The sequence below is a fragment of the Heptranchias perlo genome, chromosome 31 (genome assembly GCF_035084215.1).
Source record: "Heptranchias perlo isolate sHepPer1 chromosome 31, sHepPer1.hap1, whole genome shotgun sequence".
Classification (NCBI taxonomy): Eukaryota; Metazoa; Chordata; class Chondrichthyes; order Hexanchiformes; family Hexanchidae; genus Heptranchias; species Heptranchias perlo.
In genome coordinates this window covers 25,287,572-25,311,445 of record NC_090355.1, presented here as the reverse complement: position 1 = coordinate 25,311,445, position 23,874 = coordinate 25,287,572, and the positions used below count along the sequence as shown (strand labels likewise).

General features: G+C 38.7%; 1 protein-coding gene and 1 long non-coding RNA gene across 6 annotated transcripts in view; one reads left to right on the top strand and one right to left on the bottom strand.

Moving 5' to 3' along the window:
- Nucleotides 1–2,968: 2,968 nt before the first annotated feature.
- dab2ipb (DAB2 interacting protein b) overlaps nt 2,969–23,874 on the top strand; it is a 278,946-nt gene continuing 258,040 nt past the window's right edge. For 4 of the 5 annotated variants that reach the window (XR_010958133.1, XM_067969754.1, XM_067969756.1 and 1 more), the window contains exon 1: nt 2,969–3,215. Coding sequence is in view for 3 of the 5 variants with exons in the window: in XM_067969754.1 (XP_067825855.1) it covers nt 3,095–3,215 (121 nt within the window). In the remaining 2 variants the exon portion in view is untranslated. Of the gene's footprint in view, nt 3,216–17,306; nt 17,375–23,874 lie in introns of those variants that run through there. The other variant, XM_067969755.1, reaches the window with a different exon arrangement.
- LOC137300589 (uncharacterized) lies at nt 13,411–22,037 on the bottom strand. The gene is made up of 3 exons (XR_010958134.1): nt 21,934–22,037; nt 21,531–21,618; nt 13,411–14,370 (listed from the first exon to the last, which is right to left on the bottom strand). It is a non-coding gene; the product is annotated as an uncharacterized lncRNA (long non-coding RNA).

Here is a 23,874-nt window from a genome sequence, read left to right as displayed (position 1 = left end):
TGTGTACCATCTACAAGATGCACTGCAGCAACCTCGCCAAGGTTTCTTCGATAATACCTCCCAAACCCGTGACTTCTACCACCTAGAAGGACAAGGGCAGCAGGCATATGGGAACAACACCACCTGCACGTTCCTCTCCAAGTCACACACCATCCCGACTTGGAATTATTTTGCCGTTCCTTCATTGTCGCTGGGTCAAAATCCTGGAACTCCCTAACTAACAGCACTGTGGGAGAACCTTCACCACACGGACTGCAGCGATTCCAGAAGGCAGCTCACCACCACCTTCTCATGGGCAGTTAGGGATGGGCAATAAATGCTGGCCTTGCCAGCGACGCCCACATCCCATGAATGAATTTAAAAAAATATTCCATCATTTGTGCCATAGCATCACTGGATGAAAGGGATGCTTGGTTGTCCCTGGCATCCAGTATTGTTGTGGGTAACAAAAGGCTATATAAATTTTAAACGTAAAAGCCTATCGTAGTCAATCGCAGAACGATTTTAAAATAAACTGTCCATTTAATAAAAAAAAGTGTAACAGGCAGTACAGAGAACCTTCTGCACACTACACCCTCCTGCATTCTTTGCACCCACTCCTGGCGGATTCCCCAGGAGAGGTTGGGGAAACTGCGAAAAAATTAAAAATTACTCTGGCCCAGGAAAATGAGTCAGGATCAGACGCGTATTCTTGTGACGGGCAGAAATCCTGTCCTGCTTAAGATATGCAGAAAATTCCAGGCCTGTGTATAAGGGTCCTATGAAATGAATTTGGGCAACCTCAATCCAGTTCCTTGTGGGCATTGGCACATAGCACAAAACTGTCCCTAATTCAACACCAATTGGCAGTGTTACTCAGAGAGGCTGCAGGATGGCTGGTGTGGAGAATGGAAAGAAGTCATGCTGGTGCAGTAAATAGTGCTCTAGTGAGGTTGGGGCTGAGGAACATTGTTGGGCAGAGTAGAAGGAGCTTTACTCTGCATCCAGCTGTGGTATACTTAACAGGGAGCGCTTGATGCTGACAGTGAGATCCTGACGTGGGAAGAGTTCCCATTTCTCAGCACTAACATTCCTCACCTTGGTAATATAAAATATTAAAATTTCATTAAAAAAGATATCCTGTGTAAATACTTTTTCAAAATATTTTGTACAATGTAGTTGGATTTATGCAGCAAATGAGCCATCCCTTAACAATAATGTAGACTAAGTCAGAAAATTGGAGTCATTGAAATAGTATGGAGATGTGCTAATAAAATTATGACCATATGCTGTTGATTGTGTTTTAATTACAGCGCTGTGGGCTGTTACTGTTTAAAAATAATTTTAAAGTAATGTTGTTTGCAGGTGTCTAATAAACTGATAGCCACAGGAAAACAATTTTCAGCTTCAAAGGAATTTCTTAGCCTGGAGGCAGCAGCCGACAGTGTCTATCAGATTTGTGCACTACACAGGGGAGAGTGAAAAGACTCTTAGCAAATATAAGATTTTGGCCTTTTACCTTTTTTGAATTCCTTCCTGTTCATAAGTTGTCAATTCTGTCTTGGTTAATCTGCTTTCAGATTTACACTGCTGACCTGAGGCAAAACTTTACCTCTTAAACATTCCTAAACTGAAATTTTGTGAAAAGTATAGCTGTACGATTCCTGTCTTTGAGAATTGACACTTCCTGAAAATCCCGTTTCCATTGGCAACCGGAAAGCTATTGAACCAAATGTGCCTTCCTGTCTTGAATTGACATTTTACTTACAAGTTTCCATATAAAGCATAGAGTTTTTCCAGTCACTTGTGGACATTGATTTGTGGACAATTGTTTATGCCTTGTAACATTTTGCAGTTTTTTTTACTTGGAAAATGTAAAAGAAGAAAATCTAAAGAAAAGCAGCTATTTGCAATTATTGACAATGTTGGATATGTTGTAAATATAATTGGCAATTGATGCTAGCTCAATTGCTAATTTTAAATCTGAGATATAACTTTTTGCCAACCAACGGTATTAAGGGATATGGGCCAAAGGCAGGTATATGGAGTTAGATCACAGATCAGCCATGATCTTATCAAATGGTGGAGTGGGTTTGAGGGGCTGAGTGGCCTACTCCTGTTCCTATGAATGAACATGTACCTAATTCATTCGCATTTTGTTTTTTTTTGTAAATACTCTTTTTTCCTCTACCCCTGTCAACATGCATTAATTTTCACTCTAATAAAAGAAAACTTATTTTTTTATCCAGTGATGAGAAATTGTGCAACCCACAAAGAATGAAATAACACAATAAACTGCAGCACGTACAGTGAAAATATGTAACTGTAAGTAAGACACTTATGGTTTTTTTTTATGAGTAAGGCTGTATGGTTTACCTTATTCACCTTCAGTATTCCCCACAGGCAAAGCAAATAACATAAACTAGTATTGAATATTGAACTTCCTGATTTGCTTATAAAACTTCATTACTCAATGTGAATTTCAGTGCTGAGGGCTAGAGCATATTCCAAAGTTCAGCTTTTATTCCAGTATGAAATTGGATTCATCTGTTGTCCAGCTGTGAACTTGCTTATTTGACCTGAACTCATCTAATGTTAACTTGATTGGCTCATTTCCGTACTGCCTTTAACTTAGCATGGGCCCCACGTATTCTTTGAAAACCTGGAATAGATTCCTACAGTGCAACTACTTGTAACATGTTAATGTTTTAGTTTAATACTTGGTAGACTGTGATAAAATGGACATTTGTGCAAGTAGTATATTTACAATGAAACTTAGCACTGGGATATGAATGTCTGATATGTTTTATTCTTTTGCAACGGTATAAGCTGTCTCAATGTGAATGGAAGGACTCCAGTTCAGGATTTTATAAAGCTCAACTTTTGTTCTCTGGTCCAAAGAATGCTAACAGCATTCAGTTTCCAAATGCAACAAGCTTATCTTCTCAGAGTAGTGCAGAAGTATGACTAACAACAAGCTTGGGCAAGCTTGCAATTTAAAAATTTCTGTTAAGGAATATTGTCTTGCGCATTAACCCTAATGAAGGACTTTCAGCGCTGAGGGGATTGATTTGTACAGATTGAAGAAATTACTGACAAAGAAACAGATGACAAAATGTCAGTTAACAGCAGAAAAACCTCTGGACGTCCATCCTATTACTACAGACTGTTGGGAAGGTCACGTCTTCAGAGACAACGTAGTCGTTCCAGGAGTCGCAACAGGCCAGGCAGCAGGGGTAATACAGATAGAGTTTTAACCAGAGTACAATTCTACAAAATCCTAATCTGTCTCATGCTTTGTCTCCATATTTGAAACCTGATTTAATATTGTGAATGTGAAATTACAATCAGAATCTTGCATGCCTCCAGTGATTGCTTCCCATATTGCATAATTATTTATTTTTATAGCATTATGTGGAAAAAGTGACATTAAAAAATATGCCTCTTCAGTCTAATGACATTTAATGATAAGGGTGTACTTTACTGTAGTCTTGCCAAAGTATAAGTTGAAGTTTCTTAATAGTTAAAATATAACATTTTTATCATAAACTAAGAAGGAACTGATATTACTTCAAATCTATATTTTAAAAAAAGTAAAGAATAAAAATGACACAATGAAAGAACCTCAGATCTGGATGACTACTTTTTATTGAGCATCCAGATTGCTGCCTGTTGATCGGATTTATAGTGTTACTGTAACCATCACACTTTTTAAATACCAATTGTAAATGTTGTCACATTAATTTATTTTCCTACTGCTGTTTTCTCCTTTATTGTAATGCAAAATTGAAAATGGTCAAAAGGCAATATTAACCATTTCTCAGTAGAAGCAATAAGGTAAGTAGAACCTATTGACTTTTTCCCTTATGCAAATATAAAGCGTATAAAAGCAATAAAATTGTGACTGAAGACAGAAAAGATAGGATCGAGTACGTTGGAGGTTTTGGTGAGTATTCATTTCCCCAAATCTGCAGTTTTGTTTCATTACAATGAAACAAGTTATACCTTAAACTTGAAGGTGCAGAATGTCCATGTCTGAGTTCCATCACAAAGCAGCCCTCAGTATTACTGATCATTTTCATGGTAAAACTTAAGTGTCTTATGTGATCAAAGACATTTTTGACAGACTTGTGAGGATTTACTGTATATAAATGGACTAACGGTGACTTGACCAAAGCATGGGTTGCTGCTAAAGTCATAACACCTGTCATTTTGTGTATGTGTGTGCTGATTTAGTGAAAGTTTGTGGCAGTAGACAGTAGAAGTCAGGTCACTAAGACTGTTCTTGCTTGAGGCAGCTGCTGCTTTGGTTAGATCACACTGTTGTTTACAGATGCATTTGTTAACTTCATAACGATGGCTATAAAATAAAATGAAATGCATTTACTCTGGATTGATTTGCAATGCACACAGCAAGCAATTAGGAAGGCAAATGGTATGTTGGCCTTTATCGCAAGGGGGTGTAGTCTCAGGATAAGGGGTCGGCCATTTAGGACTCAGATCAGGAGAAATTTCTTCACTGAGTTGTGAATCTTTGGAATTCTGTACCCCAGGGAGAAGTGGATGCTCAGTCATTATTCAAGTTTGAGATCAATAGATTTTTGGATTCTAAGGGAATCAAGGGACATGGAGATCGGGCGGGAAAGTGGAGTTGAGGTCGAAGATCAGCCGTGATCTTATTGAATGGCAGAGCAGGCTCGAGGGCCCGCATGGCCAACTCCTGCTCCTGTTTCTTATGTTCTTATGTTACAATCATGTGCAACTGAAAGATGAGCATTCTTAAAATATCCAAACAAAATCTACTTTACAAATGTTAGTGTCAGCCAATATTGAATCCTCAGTCATTATCTTGTATATCTCGATAGGGAAAGATTTCCTAGCTCCTTTGTAAACTTTAAAGTTCTTTCTGTTTCTATTTTGTATGTGACTTTTGCAGAATTATTGATAAAACAGTGCAAATGCAAACTATCGTTTACCTCATCTGGTTTGGTACTGCATCTTTAGAACTGTGGATTTCAAATTTTTCTGTTTAAGGAACCCACTGCAAGTATTGACACACTCCCATGCCTCCACGTCCTAACTTGCAAAAGAGTTTGTCAGCAATGCAAAGAACAAACTTTATTTTAATTAGATATACAACAAATTAATCTCCTAATAAGTCAACTAATCAAGAAAGAAATTAGAATACAAGATCTGTGTTTGAGGTACGCAGTATGCCTGGCGCTTTGATGGAGAGATATCCGCTAAACTCGGGGGTTAAATTGGGCCGCATAGCACCTGAAAAAAGACTCCAAAATGGCGGGCAGGAAGTGCACGCACATTTTTGACTGGAAGTGCGCCGCTCGCCATATTGAGTAAGGTCAAACAAGAAGCATTCTTTACCCACCCTGTAGTTGGCATTAGGCTGTTTGCAAATGCAAACAATGGGCCTAATGCTTGTTTCAGGTCCCCGCTCCAATATTGGTTTGCCCTGAGGCAGCCATGGCAGGGGCAGGGAAACCAACCCGAGCATTAAAAAAAAGGTAAGTTACTTCCCACAATCATCATTCTGAATGCTGCAGGAACTGACAGCCCCGGCCTCCAGGCCCTGGCCGCCACCTCCGATATTGCCCTACCCTCAACTACAGATCGCGATTTCCCCCCTGCCCATGCCCGACCTCCCCCCCCCCCCCCCCCCCCGCGATCTCTCGATCTCTCCCTCCCACCCCCCCCCCCCCCCCGCGATCTCTCGATCTCTCCCTCCCCTCCCCCCCAATCGCGATTCGATCCCCCGCCCGAGGCCCGATTTCCCCTTTCCCGAAATCCACTCCCCCTCCCAAGCTCCAATCGTCTCCCCGCAAATGGCCCAATCATGATGCCCTTCAGCCCCCGATCTTCCACCACCCCACCTCTTCCCCCGATCTCCGATCACTTACGTGTGGATAAGAACTTGCAGTACTTACCTGCATGGCCTCTTCTAACAGCGGCATTGTCAGTCTAATGAAGTCTGAGCCCCAATATCCGGGGCTTCTTGGACCTCGCTATTTGTGCACATGGTAATTACACTGCGCCAGGTTCTCCTAAATTTCTCCCCATGGGAATCCCAGGAATTCTATCTTTTTTTCTTCTCAAATATTTTGCGATGTTCTGTTGCACTAATGGAAAAAGCATGTTCAAACATAAATCAATGTCACAGGTGCTGGAGTGTTTCTGCTTGTTGAGATAAATAAAGTTTGCAAGGAGTGGTGTTTCGTGTTTACCTAGATCTGGAAAATAATTTGACAAATGCCTCAGGAACACAGGTAGCAAATTGCTAAGCTGCCAACCAGAGCAGAACAGAGGTTTTTTATCTCTAGGCTCTGCCCCTTTAGTTTACCTGCTACTGTTAAGCAGTGAGTTTAATCAAGTCGCTTCCTCAGCATTATTCTGTAGTTGGGGAGGTAAAGTAAATTAGATTGTCAGCTTGATTTCTAGCAAATGCATTGTATTGACTAATCATGGAATGGTGTTGGTGCTAATCGTGTTGCCATCTGAAATTTAGACCATCTCCTGTGAGAAAATAAATGGAAAATAGGGAACTATAATAAAGCTCTTAATTTGAATTGCTGTATTTGAATTAGGGAAAAAACCTTGTTAAGTGGCTGAGTGAATATGTTCAGGCCTACCAACTGTCAGGCTAGCTTAGCAGTACAGTGCAGCCCAACTTCCATAAAACCATTAGCAATTGTTGAATCTATGGAACATTTACCACCAGACAATGTCAGTAAATTACAGAATAGATTAGCTGTCTGAGGAAAGTCTGGTTTTCAGTTTCAGATTTGAACATTCATCTTCTAAATTATTTTTTGATGTGTTTCTTTTGACGGTCTTATTTAAATTCAAACCTCTGTAACTTGAATGTCATTTTTCTGCATTTTTAAGGAATACAACGGTTTTAACTGATAATGACCTGTGGCAGCTGCTATTGGAGCAAAGGCCTTTTATAAGACTCATTATTTTTTCATGAGACACATTATTGTGGCAGCATTTAGTAAGTCTACAAGTCTAGTAGGATTTGGATATAACAATGTGCATGCTAGCACATAATATGAAAGTGTAACGCACTTTCAGACAGATTTATTCACATTAAATATTTAAAATTACTATACATTGTATAAATTCATCCATCCATCTCTGACACTTGTAGCGTGCGATGAAATTAATGCAGTAAAATAGTACAGGGCCAATTGCTTGGGTCCAGCCAATCAGACAGTACACGCTCAGCATACTTTTTATATTGCTTATTTAAAACAAAATGGGAAATAGAAAATATCGGACACGTCACTCGTGATGATGTGATGACGAGTTACAGCAGTTTTTTCACCATCAGTTATGACAGGCTTTAGTGAAAGAATACCCAGAGCTCATTGTCTTTGCCTTTTTCTATTTATCCTGTCACTGCATATTGAGTAGACTCTTAAGTGCCTCCTATAAATGAATTTTCATATACCATTTTCTGCTGCTGATCATTAAGCATTATTTCACATGTGCAATTTATCATTATTGATTTCCATGTATATGAATGAATGCCGTGGCTGGTGAAGTTACGGTTGCACATCTGTTTTTTTCTCTCCATGATGCAGCATGTCTAGTCCAACACACTTTGCTGCCTGCGGACTTAGTTATCTTAACCTCTCATCTTTGCTACAAAACTTTGAGCCAGATTCTGACCTTAGACCTTGAGTAATCTTTATTGGAATAAGAGAGAAACATCTGAATGCAGTTTTATCTTGCATGTCTTCTTTATCTCTGCTGTGGAATAATAGTCTTGGTATAATTGGCCTGTTGTAAATTATTCTAGTTGAATTATAATTCATTGATGTTTTGAAAAAAAATATTGTGACATGATGGTGCTTATCAGATTTAATCATGATTGGCCCTATCTATTTGAGTGTAGTACATTAATTAGTGACAACTATGAGAATCTGCACATTAGAATTCCATTACTCCACATTCTGTGCCCTCGGATCCAGCAGGTAAGCAAAGTAATCAGTGCTGTTGAAATGAGATCATGTAAGTATCAGGTAGCACTTCTGGCCAGAAGAATAAAGAAGCAACACCATGGTTCATGTTGGAGATCCATAGTTGAGTTCAGCCTAAGAGTTAAAGTTCAAGTTAGTCTAAGTTGTTGAGCTGTACAGAGCCACATAGTGACCAGGAGAATAGAGCAATGGTGGAGGCAAAGGTTAATTTGGAATTGTTCCAGCCGCTGAAATTTTAAGCAAGGCTGCCAAAAAGATGGCTGATGTTTTCTGACTAAACTTGTGTTCCATTTTGAGATTCGTACGTGGTGCTCTGAGATGTGAGGCAAATGCCTTGCATTATTGAACAATGTGTGAAAAGTTCAATAAATTAGCCTTTTCTGTCAAATCCTGCAGTAGTAGCCTCTCATCTATATCAGGAAGTGATTTATTCAGAAACATAGCTTTCCTAATGGAAGGAATTTTTAGTAGGTGGAGTGTTGCATTGCTGAACTTCGCCCCTCCATGGCCTAGCCCCTCCCTAGCTCTGTCACTTCCTTCAGCCCTATAGCCTTCTAAGATCTCTGCGCTCTTCCAATTCTTGCTTCTTGCAAATCCCCGATTTTAATCACTCTACCATTGGCGGCAGTGCCTTTGGCTATCTAGTCCCTAAGCTCTGGAATTCCCTCTGTAAACATCTCCGCCTCTCTACCTCTCTCTCCCCCTTTAAGGCACTCGTTAAAACCTACCTCTTTGACCAAGTTTTTGGTCACCTGTCCTAATATCTCCTTATGTGGCTTGGTGTCAAATTTTGTTTGCTAACGTTCCTGTGAAGTGTCTTGGGACATTTTACTACGTTAAAGGCACTATATAAATACAAGTTCTTGTAAGAAATATTTAATTATATGCTGATGCTATAGAACAGCATTCATTCCACTCTTTGTATATCTGTGTATTAAAATATATTAAATGTAACAATCATAACATTTGCCAGAAAATAGATGACTGAGTAATAGCATCCTGTTGTGCGACGAAGGTCTGGAGGATGAACTTTAATTTCCTGCTGATGTTTCCCATGTACTGCACCAAGAAATGATAAAGCCAAGAAAAACAAGTGATGTTCTTTCAGTGTAGTGATAACATATAACAATGAATATTATTGCCAAATATCCCATGTATCTGTTTAATACCCAGTACCTGCAGTAACTTGACATTATAGTTCTGTGCCTACAGATTGATGAAAAAGCTCCATGTGGTCCACCGATGCTAACTGATCTGTCAAGTGTTTCCAGTATTTTCTGTTTTTGTTTTAGATAAAATCCACTATCAGGTCTCATGGTTCTGCTGAATTCAGTAGCGGTTGTGCTGTGGAGTTGGGGTTAGATGAGTAATGTTTAATGTTTCAGGCAGATATTGTACATTCAACAACATTTCAGCAGCTAGCCTGAAAAATCTACACTGCAAGTGGCCACATGCAGAGTCAATTGTTGGCTACACTGAGTTTGCATTCTGAATCTGAAAACAAATAGATTTTGTTAATGGAGCCTCTTACTTTATTGCTATAGAACTCGGCACAAAAGCCAGCCATTCAACACAATGTAACTGTGTCAGTGTTAGCTCTGCAAATGGAGCTGTCTACTCAAATCCCACTTCCCTGCCTTTTTCTCATATCCTTTTATTTTCTTCCTTTTGAAATATTTATCCAATCTTTTTTAAATGATGTTATAGTAACTGCCTCAATAGTCACTAATGGCAAAGCAATCCATGTTCTAATAACCCATTGTGTGAAAAAATGTGATCTAAATTTCCTGTTCATTCTTTTGGTGATAATCATGTGTCTATGTCCCTGATACCAATTTCCCAAGCAATGGAGACAAATCTTTCACTACTTACTCTCAAAACTTTTCATAATTTTGAAAACCTCTATTAGATGGTCCAGTGGAAGAAGCACCAGTTTTTAACTGTTTCTTTATATTATTCTATTGAATCTTTACTGTATGTTTTCCATAGTTCTAATATCTTTCCTATAATGGGATGCCCAGGCTAGTAAGCACGTTCCCCTCCAAGTCACACACCATCCCGACTTGGAAATATATCGCCGTTCCTTCATTGTCGCCGGGTCAAAATCCTGGAACTCCCTACCTAACAGCACTGTGGGAGAACCTTCACCACACGGACTGCAGCGGTTCAAGAAGGCGGCTCACCACCACCTTCTCAAGGGCAATTAGGGATGGGCAATAAATGCTGGCCTTGCCAGCGACGCCCACATCCTATGAACGAATAAAAAAACCTCTTAATTGTGACCTAACCAATGCTTTATACAAATTCAACATAAATTTCATGCTTCTTTATTTACATTTCAGTGTATTGCTGCACTGTCAGAGGTGCCGTCTTTCGGATGAGACGTTAAACCAACGCCCCGTCTGCATTATCAGGTGGACGTAAAAGATCCCACAGCATTATTTGAAGAACAGCAGTGGAGATCTACTGGTGTCCTGGCCAACATTTATCCCCCAACCAACACCATTAGAAACAGATTAACTGGTCATTATCTCATTCTTGTTTGTGGACTTTTCTGTGCATGAATTGGCCTTCAAAATAATAGTGATTACACTTCAAAAGTAATTCATTGACTATAAAGTACCTTGGGATGTGCTGAAGACATGAAATGTGCTATATAAATGCAAGTTCATTCTTTCTCTATATACAAAAATCAGAATCCCATTTGTCTTTTTCATGGCCTTTCCTACCTTCACCCCCACCTTTAAAGATTTATGTATTTGTGCCCCATGATCTTTCTATTTTTCGATGACTGACTTTAGTTATGTGGATAGACTGGAGAAGCTGGGGTTGTTCTCCTTGGAACAGAGACGTTTGCGAGGAGATTTGATAGAGATATTCAAAACCATGAAGGGCCCAGACAGAGTAGCTAGAGAGAAATTGTTCCCATTGGCGCAAGGGTCAAGAACCAGAGGACATAGATTTAAGGTGATTGGCAAAAGAACCAAAGGTGACATGAGGAAAACTTTTTTACGCAGCGAGTGGTTAGGATCTGGAATGCACTGCCCGAGGGGGTGGTGGAGGCAGATTCAATCATGGCCTTCAAAAGGGAAATGGATAAGTACTTGAAAGGAAAACATTTGCAGGGCTACGGGGCTAGGCCGGGGGAGTGGGACTAGCTGGATTGCTCTTGCATAGAGCCGGCATGGACTTGATGGGCTGAATGGCCTCCTTCCGTGCTGTAACCTTTCTATGATTCAATTCTGTTAAGAGTCTTTTAGAGTATAATTTCTTTCATTTTTTTTCCAAAATGCACCACTTCACATTTCTGTACATGGACCTGCAACTGTAAGCAATCTACCTACTCCACTAACTTTTCTACATTCCCCGGCAATGTCTTGTATTCTTATTCCAAAAAAACCCAACAATTTATCCCTATTCTTTGCTTTCTGTTCTGTAGCTATCCCTCTGTTTAAGCACCTACAACCCAGTTAGTACCATGTGCCTTCATATGGCACCTTATCGAAACACCTCAGAAAATCTGACAGGTGTTTTGAAAATAACTTTTCTTTTTTTAAAAAAAAGCAATTAAGATGAGTGCCACTCAATTTTTTTTAAAGGGCTTTTTGATGCCTGGGTGAGGTGTAAGTGACCCTGACATTAGAATCCAGAGATTAAAACCCTATTTTTCAGTGTCCTGTTTTAAAGACGTTATTTGAAGTTGGGTGGCAGCTGAAACATGAAAAGATCATATCTAGAAAAACAAGCAACAATGCTTAACAATATTTACTTTCAAACATATAACTTCCTATGACAGACACTTTATCATAATAACTTATGGAGCAAAGCTACATTTCTGTTTCTACATTTAACGCTGTTTATATTATCCTGCTATAATGGCTTATCCATTGTGTGATAAGAACTTTGCCTGTTTACATTGAATCAGTCATTTGCACTTTACAGGAGCACACTAATCATACTATAGGAACAAAGCACACCTTATTTTTAACCTTTGAACAGTCCACATCAACTGATCTTTATTTTTATAAGGACACAGGCAAAACCAGTAGGTAATAAAGTTTTTTTTAATTACAGTGTTTATTTTTTAGTGACTACATAGCCTGTTAATAGACTGAACATTGATGGTTTAGTTGTGTTCCTAAAGATGTTAGAAGTTGGAGTATAAGGGTAAGTTCACTGCTACTATGCTCTCAGCAGGCAAAGGAGCATGGATCAAAGAATCAGCACTACAGTTTAGTACCTCTAGTTCTGACCTTGGGTCCCTTAGAGCGCAACTCTCCACTTTATTTAAATTTGTTCTAGGGATATGGGCGTCATTAGCAAGGTTGGCATTTATTGCCCATTCTTAGTTACCCTTGAGAAGATGGTGGTGGGCCTTCTTGAACCGCTGTAGTCCGTTTGGTGAAGGTAATTCCACAACACTGTTAGGTAGGGAGTTTCAGAATTTTGACTTAGTGACTATGAAAGAACGGCTATTTATAGCCAAGTCAGGACTTGGAGCATGGGGTTGGTGAATTTACCTTTGTGTATTACAAAAACAGTCCAGGGACCGCTTATGAAATCCATTTTTAGAATCTGCCAATTTGTCAAATAAAAAGCAAAAGTAAAACTTATCTGTATGCCATGATTTATTTTTTTAACCCACACATTGGGATAAATTGGTGAAAACTGGGATGATTATGGTCGTCTTGCACTTATTTTCAGAATGCTGCAGTCCTTGAAAGTGATGTAGGAACGTTCGATGCCAATCTCTTGACCACCCAATTCAGTTCTGCCCTAAAATGAAATGTTTTTGTAATGATATACTGTTCTTCCCATGGGCAGTCCTTTTATGTTTTTTATGCCCACTGGCAAGATAGTATATTACTGTGATACATATAATTCCAGGTCAATGCTGAGGTCAGCACAAGTGTGAGCTCAGCATCCAGGTACTGCCACATCATCCCGTCAATTTCAAACCCCATGGTGCTCCCAAAATCAGCATGAGATGGTAAACTGTTGTTTCAATACACAGGTTAGCCCTCATGAATTAAAAAATACGCTATATATTATAGGGACATTTTAACTTTATTGCTCAGCTAACTGGCAGATACTAGGCTGAAATTCACAAAAGCACAAACTTTCCTGTAATGCTCTAATTTCACTCAATTGTTTTTTTTAAAGAATTCCCTTTGATGATTCAAAATAATAATGTTTAATAAATGGTGTATCATTTTTCAGTGATTTACTCTTTTTAATATTTTACACTGTACTGCACAGAATATAAGATTTTAAGAAGTTAAAAACTAATTTTTGAATAAAATCTGAATGCATCACTAATGGAAAGCATGATTTGCTATGCATAGTTCAGTGAGTATTCAGACTATGCATAATTTCAGACTTATAGCTGAACAAATGCAATAGCCACAATAAATCATATTCAAATAGACTGTAATGAGTTGAAATATCCCTATAAAATGGAAAATGGTGTGTAACTTGACTATCTTTGAGACCAACTGCTAAAATATTGCTTGAAGGTTGTCTGGACAATACTTTAGGACATGTGAACAGAAAACTGCAGCCAGTGTTTTTTTAATTACAGCCTACGAGTTACAGTCAGCAATTAATACTTCAACCACAGTTCAGTATGGTTCAAATACTCCAGGCCATAATGTCTAACTTTATTTTTTAGGTTCATGTAATCCAAAATAGATGTAAATCTGGTCTGCTAGAAATAGATTTCAAGTTACATGTGATAAATTTAATTGATGCCTTTAATAGACACAAGTTTTTGCAATCATGTAGCTAGGTTAGACTCCAGATTCCAGAGTTCCTGTAAAAGAACAGTATTCTAACCAGGTACATCATCCAGTTTGCATCTGTTGACCATGTTATTTAGCTTGTATTCCCATGATGGCTAAATATTCATTACTGTGTGTCATCCTATTCTTATAGCAATTGTTTCCATCACACTTCTACTCCAAAACATAATGACCTGTGACTTTTTGTGATCAATAATCATTTGCTTTATGGTGTAGCAGAAACCATCTAAGTTTCTGGTGAAATTACTGTTCTTTCAAAGAATTTATTTATTGATAGCGATACATGAACAGATACTCCAGACCATAATGGCTAACTTTTTTTTAATTACTCTAATCCAAAATAGATGTTTACCTTATCTGTTAGAAATGCTCTTCAAAGCAATTAAGTTAAGTGTGATACATGTTATTGGCACACTTAATAGATACAAACTTTTGGTATTCTGTATGTTTCTCGGTTGGATCAAGAATGGAAAGAAGGCATCTTGGCTAGCCTGGTTTGATGGACCAGAAGGGATGTTGGCTTCCATCTACAATTCCTCATGTTGTTCCTCAAATTGTTCCATCATGAAGATGTGCTAGACAGTTCCTCACTGGGAAAGGGGAAAATCTGAAGGTTAATGGATGTTCCAAATGGCTTAGTTTAAGAGCAATGCTGGAAGAATTCTTGGACCAGGTTGTCTTTTTTTTATAGGAAATTATACATGACACACCAAGATTTAAAGGACAGGAAATAAAGTTTTAAAAATATATTAAAAATGGAGATTTATGCTTCAATAAAGAGGTTGCCATGTGAAGCATTGTGTAAATTCCTGAAGCATCTTTAAACTACATTCCTCCTTTAATTAAGTCATATGTAAGGAATCTTACAACACCAGGTTATAGTCCAACTGTTTTATTTGAAAATCACAAGCTTTCGGAGGCTTTCTCCTTCGTCAGGTGAGTGTGGGATTTAATTAAGTCATCCACAGGATGCACTGCAGCAACTCGCCAAGGCTTCTTCGACAGCACCTCCCAAACCCGCGACCTCTACCACCTAGAAGGACAAGAGCAGCAGGTACATGGGAACAACACCACCTGCACGTTCCCCTCCAAGTCACACACCATCCCGACTTGGAAATATATCGCTGTTCCTTCATCGTCGCTGGGTCAAAATCCTGGAACTCCCTTCCTAACAGCACTGTGGGAGAACCTCCACCACACTGACTGCAGCGGTTCAAGAAGGCGGCTCACCACCATCTTCTCTAGGGCAATTAGGGATGGGCAATAAATGCTGGCCTCGCCAACGACGCCCACATCCCATGAACGAATAAAAAAGATGTTAAAGAAATATTGAAAGAATAGAGTTAGTGAGTGGCCCTGACATCTTTAGACCTAATCTGTTAAATAAATTTAGCATAACAGTTGCAATAAACTATAATTCCCAAACTTAGTATTTACTTGTATTACTTTAAGTATATCCTATATAAAATATATTTTATTAAATACCATTGTGATGAATTCATTGCATTTTCACCATAAAGGTAGCTTGAAGCAGAATTAGTTTTGTGTATAAATACACACATGTGTGCTGTATAAATTTAAAAGCTAAAGCTGAAGAGTTCTAAGATGGCTGCTGATTCACTTTTTCTAGCTTCCGGGAGATGGATTTTTGTCTCCAATTTCCACATTATATTAATGTTAATTAAGACAGAAAAATGTCAATTCCCTCCTGTGGGGATCATTCAACCTGGAAATAGCAATAACTTATTTCTACATTATTTTATGTCTACCTTGAATTCACTGTGAAGCTCATGAATTTCAAAGACAAATGTTACATTTAAGCCTTTGGTATGACGGACAGACAAAGAAAGAAAGACTGAACCTTGAAAACATGGGAAGCACAGGGAGGTCCTGAATGGGATGGGACTGAAAGCAAGTTAGACTGTTGATAAGGTGATATTCACAGTTGTCAGGAGCAGAGTGTAGTTTTAAAAGATTAGGCCTTTTGTTGTAGGCATTGGATCAGAGTTTGTGCTGTTCTTTAGGTATCCTCCTTCAGTAAATAGATCCAGTTACTTCATTCGGAATCTGAACCCAGCTTGAATATTGTTAATATAATCTGCAGTGAGCACTAGCATAATGTGAGTCCTAAAGATTACAAGGTCTCTGCAGATGCAGAAATTCGCAGGACTGCTGTTTTTGGTTCGTAGGGACACCAGGTCCACTTTCGGGAAGTGTAGTATTAAGCAACAGCTCATCAAAAATACCCTGAAATTACACTACATTGCTGGTAGCAAGTTGTAAGAGATACCTATACAATCACAACCACACACGAGCATTGTTTACCATGCTGAGAATTTCGTTTGACGCTGCATTTTTGGGAGCAGCATTATACCGTGCTTTCCTCATGCTGGCCCCCAAAATCCAAGCAGCAATCATTCACCCAACTTTGACTTTAGCAACATTAGTGATACCATCTCTTGGAAGAGCTGGTCTTATACATGTTCTTATGCTGTGTGCATAGTTCCTTCATAGCAGTTTGAGCAGACGGTACAACTGGACTCTCCATGCTCATACCACTACACAAATTGTACCATCAACACTGCCAGAGGATCCCAAATCTAGTACTTGGCGAAGCTGGTGATAGTGACATAGCGTGCTGTGAGATGTTGGCTTGCTTGAGGACACTGCTGTGATTTTTCTTTCTTGCCTACATATATCAAAATCCTACCTCCCAAAGCACCTTCAAACAGTCTTTGTATTTCAACATATGTGAGGTTTTGAGGTTGATTGTACGCCTGTGTGTCGGTGACTGAGATGGGGACAAGCTGTAACAAGACCAAGATGGTCTTAGCCCTGAACTGTAGGTTCATCCTCCTTTACTCCATCCTTAGTGCTTCATTGATAATCCTGGCCACTGATGTCCAGGTGCCCTCCTTAAATGGTGCCTATGGCTCATAATGCCTGGGTACTCCTTCATTTTAGCTCTGCTCCCTTTTATTATGTACCAGCTTGTTCTGCGAATAGATGTATAGCCTTGAGCTGTTGCTAGTTAAAGTATTGTGGACAATGACATAAAGATGCTCATCCTGCAGCCTATCCTGTATGATACTAAAGTAATATGCATCATGCATGAGTCTTGCAAGGATTTTTTGTGTCAAGCTTCTTTTAAGATTTCTACCTGACTACAGTTTTAGTTATAGGCTATAAATTGCTGCCTTTGTTTGTCCAAAGCTGCAGTATGTCCATTTATGGTAAGCATTCAGTGAGCTGTTTCAGTCATGGCAGGACTGCACCAGAATAAGCTTCTTTAAATGCTTAAGGTGTCTCAGCACAAAATGAATTACGTATTATGAGGGTTCACTTTGTGACATGCATACTTGAGACAGGTACTTGGCATCGAAAGCTGAACTGTAGTTTTACCTTAGCAGCTTTCTTTAAGTTAGTCATTTTCTTGGCTTGTATCCCGGTCAGCTGGGTCCTGCAAACAGCTGAGTCTGTAGCAATCTGCTCCCACGCTTGCTGAACCAGTTGCTTTTCTGGAGTGTGCCCTTTCGTCTCATGCAGGACAACCCTCCTTTCCCACACTTCATGGATGAGGATTTCCAGCCTTTGGTCAGTGAATCTAGATATTCTTGCTCTGTTAGCCTCCATTTAACAGAACCATTGTAGCAATAGCCACTGGTCTGCTCTCCTCTGTGCGGAAGCAGGGGTTTAAGTTCATACTTCATCTACTTAAGTGCCCGTCAGTAGTATAAGCGGTTCTGATGTTGCATTGAGCAGGTTACTGTAGGGGTAGAAGTGCAAGATTTTCATCTGGTGCTAAAAACTGCAATATTGGGGCCTAACGGCAGGGAGGACTTACCTAAGAACTACCCATAGTTAACTCCTGAATAGTGTACCAACAGCAATTTCTTGGCTTAAAGGAGAGGTTTTTAAAAAAGTATTTGGTAAAATAAAATTTCTAGAGACAGTTATTGATAACATTGAAATGCTGCTGATGTGGTTGAAGTTTTATGATTTGACTTGTGTATACGGGAAGGCAACAGCAGATAGCAATTGTGTTTAAGAAAGAAGCACCAACACGGCTGGATATGACGAGCGACACTAGAAGAAACAGTCTGATCCAATTTATAGTCGGCTGTTTATCCAGTTACATCTTGGTTTCAAAGTGCTTTTCCATCCGTAACGTAAATTCTAAACCTTGTTTTTGCAGTTACTAATTCCAGGTTATAAATAGTGCATTTCCCTTCATTGTTACTTGGTTATAAAACTCTCTGGGAGAGCAACTGTCTGAAGAACTGACCCTGCTGAAAATTTGAAATACTGGAGTTCAACGATTGTTTGAATAACCGTTCTTTTGTCTTTGATTTAATATGTAACTTTCCAGACTATTCCAATGGGGCATACATAACGTCTAGTGAAAATATTGACTGGAAGCCCAAGACAATTGTAAAGTTCTACGGCATGATATCCATGCCAAACCAGTTAATGTAACTGCAGAATTTAAGGGTCAGAGCATCAAGTTACAGACAGAAATTTAAACTTTGGGAGGATGCTCCATTCAGGAAAATTTCAGTGTAAAAACACTCCCTGTAATAAATTTTGGCTGAACTAGTATAACCATTCTTGCTGTTGCTTACATCTATCAATAATTTTTCATCTTTTAAAAATAAATTTACTAATAAGTTAGTACTTTTTCAAACATTTATGTAGAGCTGTTTTCCTGCAGCAGCAAACCTTCTTAGTTCAAAATATTTCCACTCCATTCTAAATGACAGATTGTGATGCGGCAGTGATTGTGGTAGGTCCATTCAAAAATAAATGCCTCTCAAACATGCTGCACACCACAACAGCAGACACAGGCTGTGAAGGTTTATAACAGGTTAGCATTTCTGTTGCTTATGATTTACAGCCCCATTGGTATTAGGGTTTCTTTCTACAGTCAATGGGAAGGACTATTATTTATTTTTTAAAAGAATAACATCCATCTAAAGGACTGGGAAGTTGCCTTTTCATTTCCAACTGATGCATAAAAAGCTAACAAAGTGAGTTATGTGATTTCCTGGGATTCCTATCGTACTAAGTACAATACCACAGACATTTGTGTGGGCTTTTGAAAATGCGCTGTGTAGTGATAAGAGGTGCTTCTGTTTTGCTCTAAGACTGCTATTTGGGCAAAAAAAAACAACTTGGATGTGAACAGTATTTCCACTGCCCCAAAAGCTTTTCTGCTGCTGCAGATAGCAAGCCATCATTGAGTGCTATTGGAAAATTGGTTTCACCTGGTGGACACCAATTCAAACTGTTGGAGAGTAGACCAGTGATTTTCTTAGTCATTCTAAAATTAAGGCCACAGTATTTGGTTGCAGTTGCTTAACACTTCATTATCGATACAAGTAATAACACCAACTTCCGTTTCTGTAGTACACCTCGCATATGGGAAAATGTCCCAAAAGCATTTTACATTGAGGAGGAAAAATGGTAAACACAGAGTATGAGGGGAAAAGAGAAAAAGATAGTTGAGAGGAGATAAAGACATGGTTGAACAGAAGGGTTTTGAAGAGAATTTTGAAATTAAGGAGGGAGGTGGCAAGGCAGAAGGATCTGGGTAGGGAGTTCCAGAGGGCAAGGATGTTATGGTACATAGCCTAGTGGTTATGGTACTGGACTAACAATCCAGAGGTTGTGAGTTCCTAAAGTAAACTGTCGTGGTAGCAGTTATATGCTTTACTGTCTGGTTTTGGTTATTAACTAACATAATGATTAGTATATTTTCAGTTACAAAAATATACAAATTGTAAAACTATTGGCCTTCCCTCTAAGTGAAACTCAATTATTTTGGTAAAGTGTTCACTGCTTCTTGGTCTCTCACTCTTTGAAAATAACCCCATCCCCTGCATTTAAGTGACTGTTTACTCCTCTTACTTCCATGCTCATGGAATTGCATTCCTCATAATGCACTGGCATTGGTCTCTGTGAAATTGGGGCAGCAATTGCTGTTTTACTCCTATCTGAGTAGCCTCCAAGAACTGGAGTGCATTAGGAATAATGCTGAGTGTGTTATCTTAACCCATTACAGGTGAAAGCAATTATTGGCAGTAGCAAATTCCAACTATTTAGGGGTCTGAATTACAAGCTAAATCCGTTTAAATTACTCCACTGTTCTGGAACTAATCGGAAAGATGATAATGTCTTGTGGTAATAACTTATATTTAAGTTCTTGACATTTAAAATAAAGTTACTGCTGAGGTCTGCAGTTCTTCTTTTGAACAAGTTTTCAGCAGGTAGAATTATATTTCAGTAATTACTGATCTGATTCAGTGGGGAAAAAGCTCAGAATAAGCTTGGCTGCTGCTTAGTCAAGCAGTGTCTGAATTTATCAGTTCCAATAGTCTACAGTGACTAAACCGAACTTATTTACTGAGTTCCATAGCTGTACTTTTTTAATTGTAGTAATGTATGGAAATGATTTGTTATCAACTTGGTCACAACACCCCAATATTTGTCAGATCTACATTTTAAAAAAAAAGTGGATGAATCAAAATTGTTGGATAAAGCTGAGACATGGTGGGGCACACTGTACAGCACTGGTCCCTATAATGAAAATGGGGAGCAGCAGATTTGGGAATTGACGTGTACCACAATGTTTTATTCAGAAATACTCAGTGATTTTGCTTCTTTTAAAATCTGCATGATAGAACAGGATTGCTGCATGTCTGACTCAAAATACCAAGTTATGGTCACAGATTCTAAGTGAATCCATCCACTCAGCCCAATTGTTGCTTTTAAAAGTGTGTCATAATCCTGCTTTTCGGATGCAAGAAAAACATTTTTTAAACATTTCTTGCCTTGTAACACTTGGATCACTTTCTTGGGATGAATTGACTCCAGAGACCAAAAATTAAATGAAAAGCAGCACACAGAAGTATTTGTCCCTCTGAAGTTTCTACTTACATTTTTAGCTCTCTCTATTTTAGGGATGGGCAATAAATGCCAGTCTTGCCGGTGACACCCACCTTCCGAGAATGAATTAAAAAAATCAATAACAAATACACAGTTAGGAGATTCTTAGCTTTGTGATTGATAGAAGGCAGCCATTAAAATCCTGTCCCAACATGATTGTGTACTGGTTGTTGATACTTACTGTGTTATTACTTTTTGTAATAGTAAGAAAAAGGGGAATCCTTTTAGTTTTCTTGGAGTAGTTTTTAAAAACCACTGTGTTGGAAATTGTTCACATTAAGTGGAAGCTTTTTTTTCAATACTTATAAAAACAAAAGCAAATAAAATGGAGGGTGGAATTTATCACAGAAACTAGTTATAACTTTGCAAATGACATGAATCCTGCAGTATTGTGTAAATATTACGAGTCACAACATTGTCATCATATGGGTTCATTGTGCGTAACTATAATTGTCATTTTACTCACGTAATGACTAATACTGCAGACACGTTTACAAGACCAGCCTATGCAAGTTTAAGTTGCAACATATCTGGTTTGCAATGACTGCATAATTTTCACCCACCATGATGGTTCCCAGTTTTAGAATACTATAAATCTCCTGAACTAAGAACAGGATCAAGCATAGGAGGAAGATTTCCTCTGTGCTGTGTAAGAAGCAAAATCGTGCATATGTTCTTTATAAACTGGTTTATGAATTTGACACACATCCCACAATTTTCCTCCATATAGCTTGAAGACAATGGGCCAGATTTTTTCATGAGCGGCGAACGAATGGCACTAGCTGTTCGTTAGACTTGCACTTACCCGTAGACTTTCTGTGGTGTTTTGCACGGCAAGTTGTTGTTGGCCAAACATCCAAACAGCGTGGCGCCCTCTACAGAGCATCTGGGACCTGTGTGAACAGGGCAAACAACTGTGTATCTCCTTAAACAAACAGATTGAAGAATGAGCAACGCAGAGTCTGAACCAGGAAGTGTAAGCTAGAGTAGTGAATTCAATGTCAAAACAGGTACAGAGAGCGAAATAAAGAGAGGGAAAGAAAGATTAGATTGAGAGAGAGAGATAAATGAGACAAAAAAAAATATATTTTTTGAAATCGCCAACAATAATTAAAAGCTGACGGAATGAGACTCCACACTTGTTTTCAGTGCCAGAGAGGTGGTTTGGCAGTAATTAAGACTTACCGCGCCATTAAAAGGGTACTTACACTGGAATGGACAAGCCCTAACTTTTTGTGGTGAGTTTGGTCCACATCTACGACGTCAGTACAGGAACTTTACGCCATTCAATGTGGGGAGCCAGATAGCGAGATGCCGTTTTTGTACAGCATATGGAGGAGCAGCGCATCTCAGACAGCAACTTCTGGATTTTCACGTTTAACTGCGCATGTGCGGTCGCCAGAAGTTGCTGCAAACTTTGGCCCAATAAAATACATTTTAAAATCAATTGCTACAAACTGATTATACGTGTGTAATGTTTGACTGACATCAAAGAATGTAAACACTCAAATCAGACTAAATCTTTGGAAACACGTCAAGCATTTTAGAAACATAAGCATTTTTTTTATCAGAACTACTCCCCAGAGACAAAGCATGGTTTTGGATTTCTCACATCACTGTGACAGGCTGTGATTTTACAGACCAGGTTTTTATATTTCTGACAGACAATTTATTTTGCCAGCTTTAAGCTTTGACTTTTTTTTTGTGTCTGACAGGATATTACTGTCTTTTTCCAAGTAAAAAGAAAATGTGTTCCAATTCACTAATGGCCTTTGCTTTTGTTTATTTTGTCTTCAACTATCTCTGTTAAATTAAAAGAGGAGTCATCAGTTCATTCTCTACGCAGATTGCAGTGTGATTAGTTTTTATGCAGACTTGATCCCAAGATCCGTAACTGGACAGGAGATCTGCAGGGAGTAAGGATTCACACAATAGTGCAGCATTTCAGTACACTGCAGTATGCAGTTCATTTCAAGTTCACTTGGCAGATGACATGTAATTCCATACAATGTTTTAACAAGTCATCTTTAATAAAATGAAAACTAAACTGAATGGATCTCCATGTCTGTCTGAAAGAATGAGTGGTGAGAAAAACAACCTGTGTTGTAAACCATCACTGTATAATTGCTTGTCCCTCAGAAGCTGAACTATAGTGCTAGTATATAGTGAAGCCTGTTTCTGCAACTCCATTTACACACTTTCTTTCATTTCTTTGTTCTCAAGTGCTATAGATGTTGGGGAACATTCTAACATAGACAGTATTATGGCACCTTATAATAGCTGTTGCAATGTTATATGTATTTTAAACTTTTTACTCTTTGTTTTTACTGTGTTAGAAGTAATCAAGGAAATGGGTTTTTGCATCATTGCCCTATTCTTTGAACTGATAGGACATTGGCTATTTAACCATGGAAGCCAGCACAGTCAAGTTCAATACTGTACCGGTGTAGACTTGTGTGTACTTTCAGCAGGGATCATTGGATAATATCCAGGAATGGAACACCAGTCCAACTTCTTTTTCATTACCCAATTTGTGTAATAATGAGGGCAAAGGAACTGTCTACTCCTGCATTGGTTACAGTCCGTTAATTCAACACAAACTAGGGTTTGAACACAGGACATTCCTGATCTTTATAGACCAATACCAAACTAGATGCAGTCGCCATTGAGCCAACAGAGAAACGGTGATGTCTGAAGAGGTACAGATAGAAATAATTGGATTGCTGAACAGCATAAGAAAGGATGGTCGCCTGAAACTCCAGGTGATTTTCGGAGATGCTGCTGTGAATCTCTCCAGAGACTTGTAAAAAGAACAGTGAAATTCTCTAGAAATATTGCTTATCCATGTAATCAAAATGTTTTTATAGATCAGGTAAAGCCATGTGTAATTTAATTGCACGTTTACAATTCAGATTGGAGCATTATTGATGTTGATAGACATTAATATTGCCGGCAATCTTTGAATTAACCATGTTTTAGGAAAGTGATCTTTCTATTAAAAAAAATTGATACAAAAATTGCATTTTTAAAGTCTCGAGATACTGTTGTTGCAAAGATAATGACGAGTTCAATTTCACCAACTGTGTTAATTGTGGCAACAGCTTAAGCTTTGCCAAATTACCACTGTAATTGTATTGCTTTCATCTTCT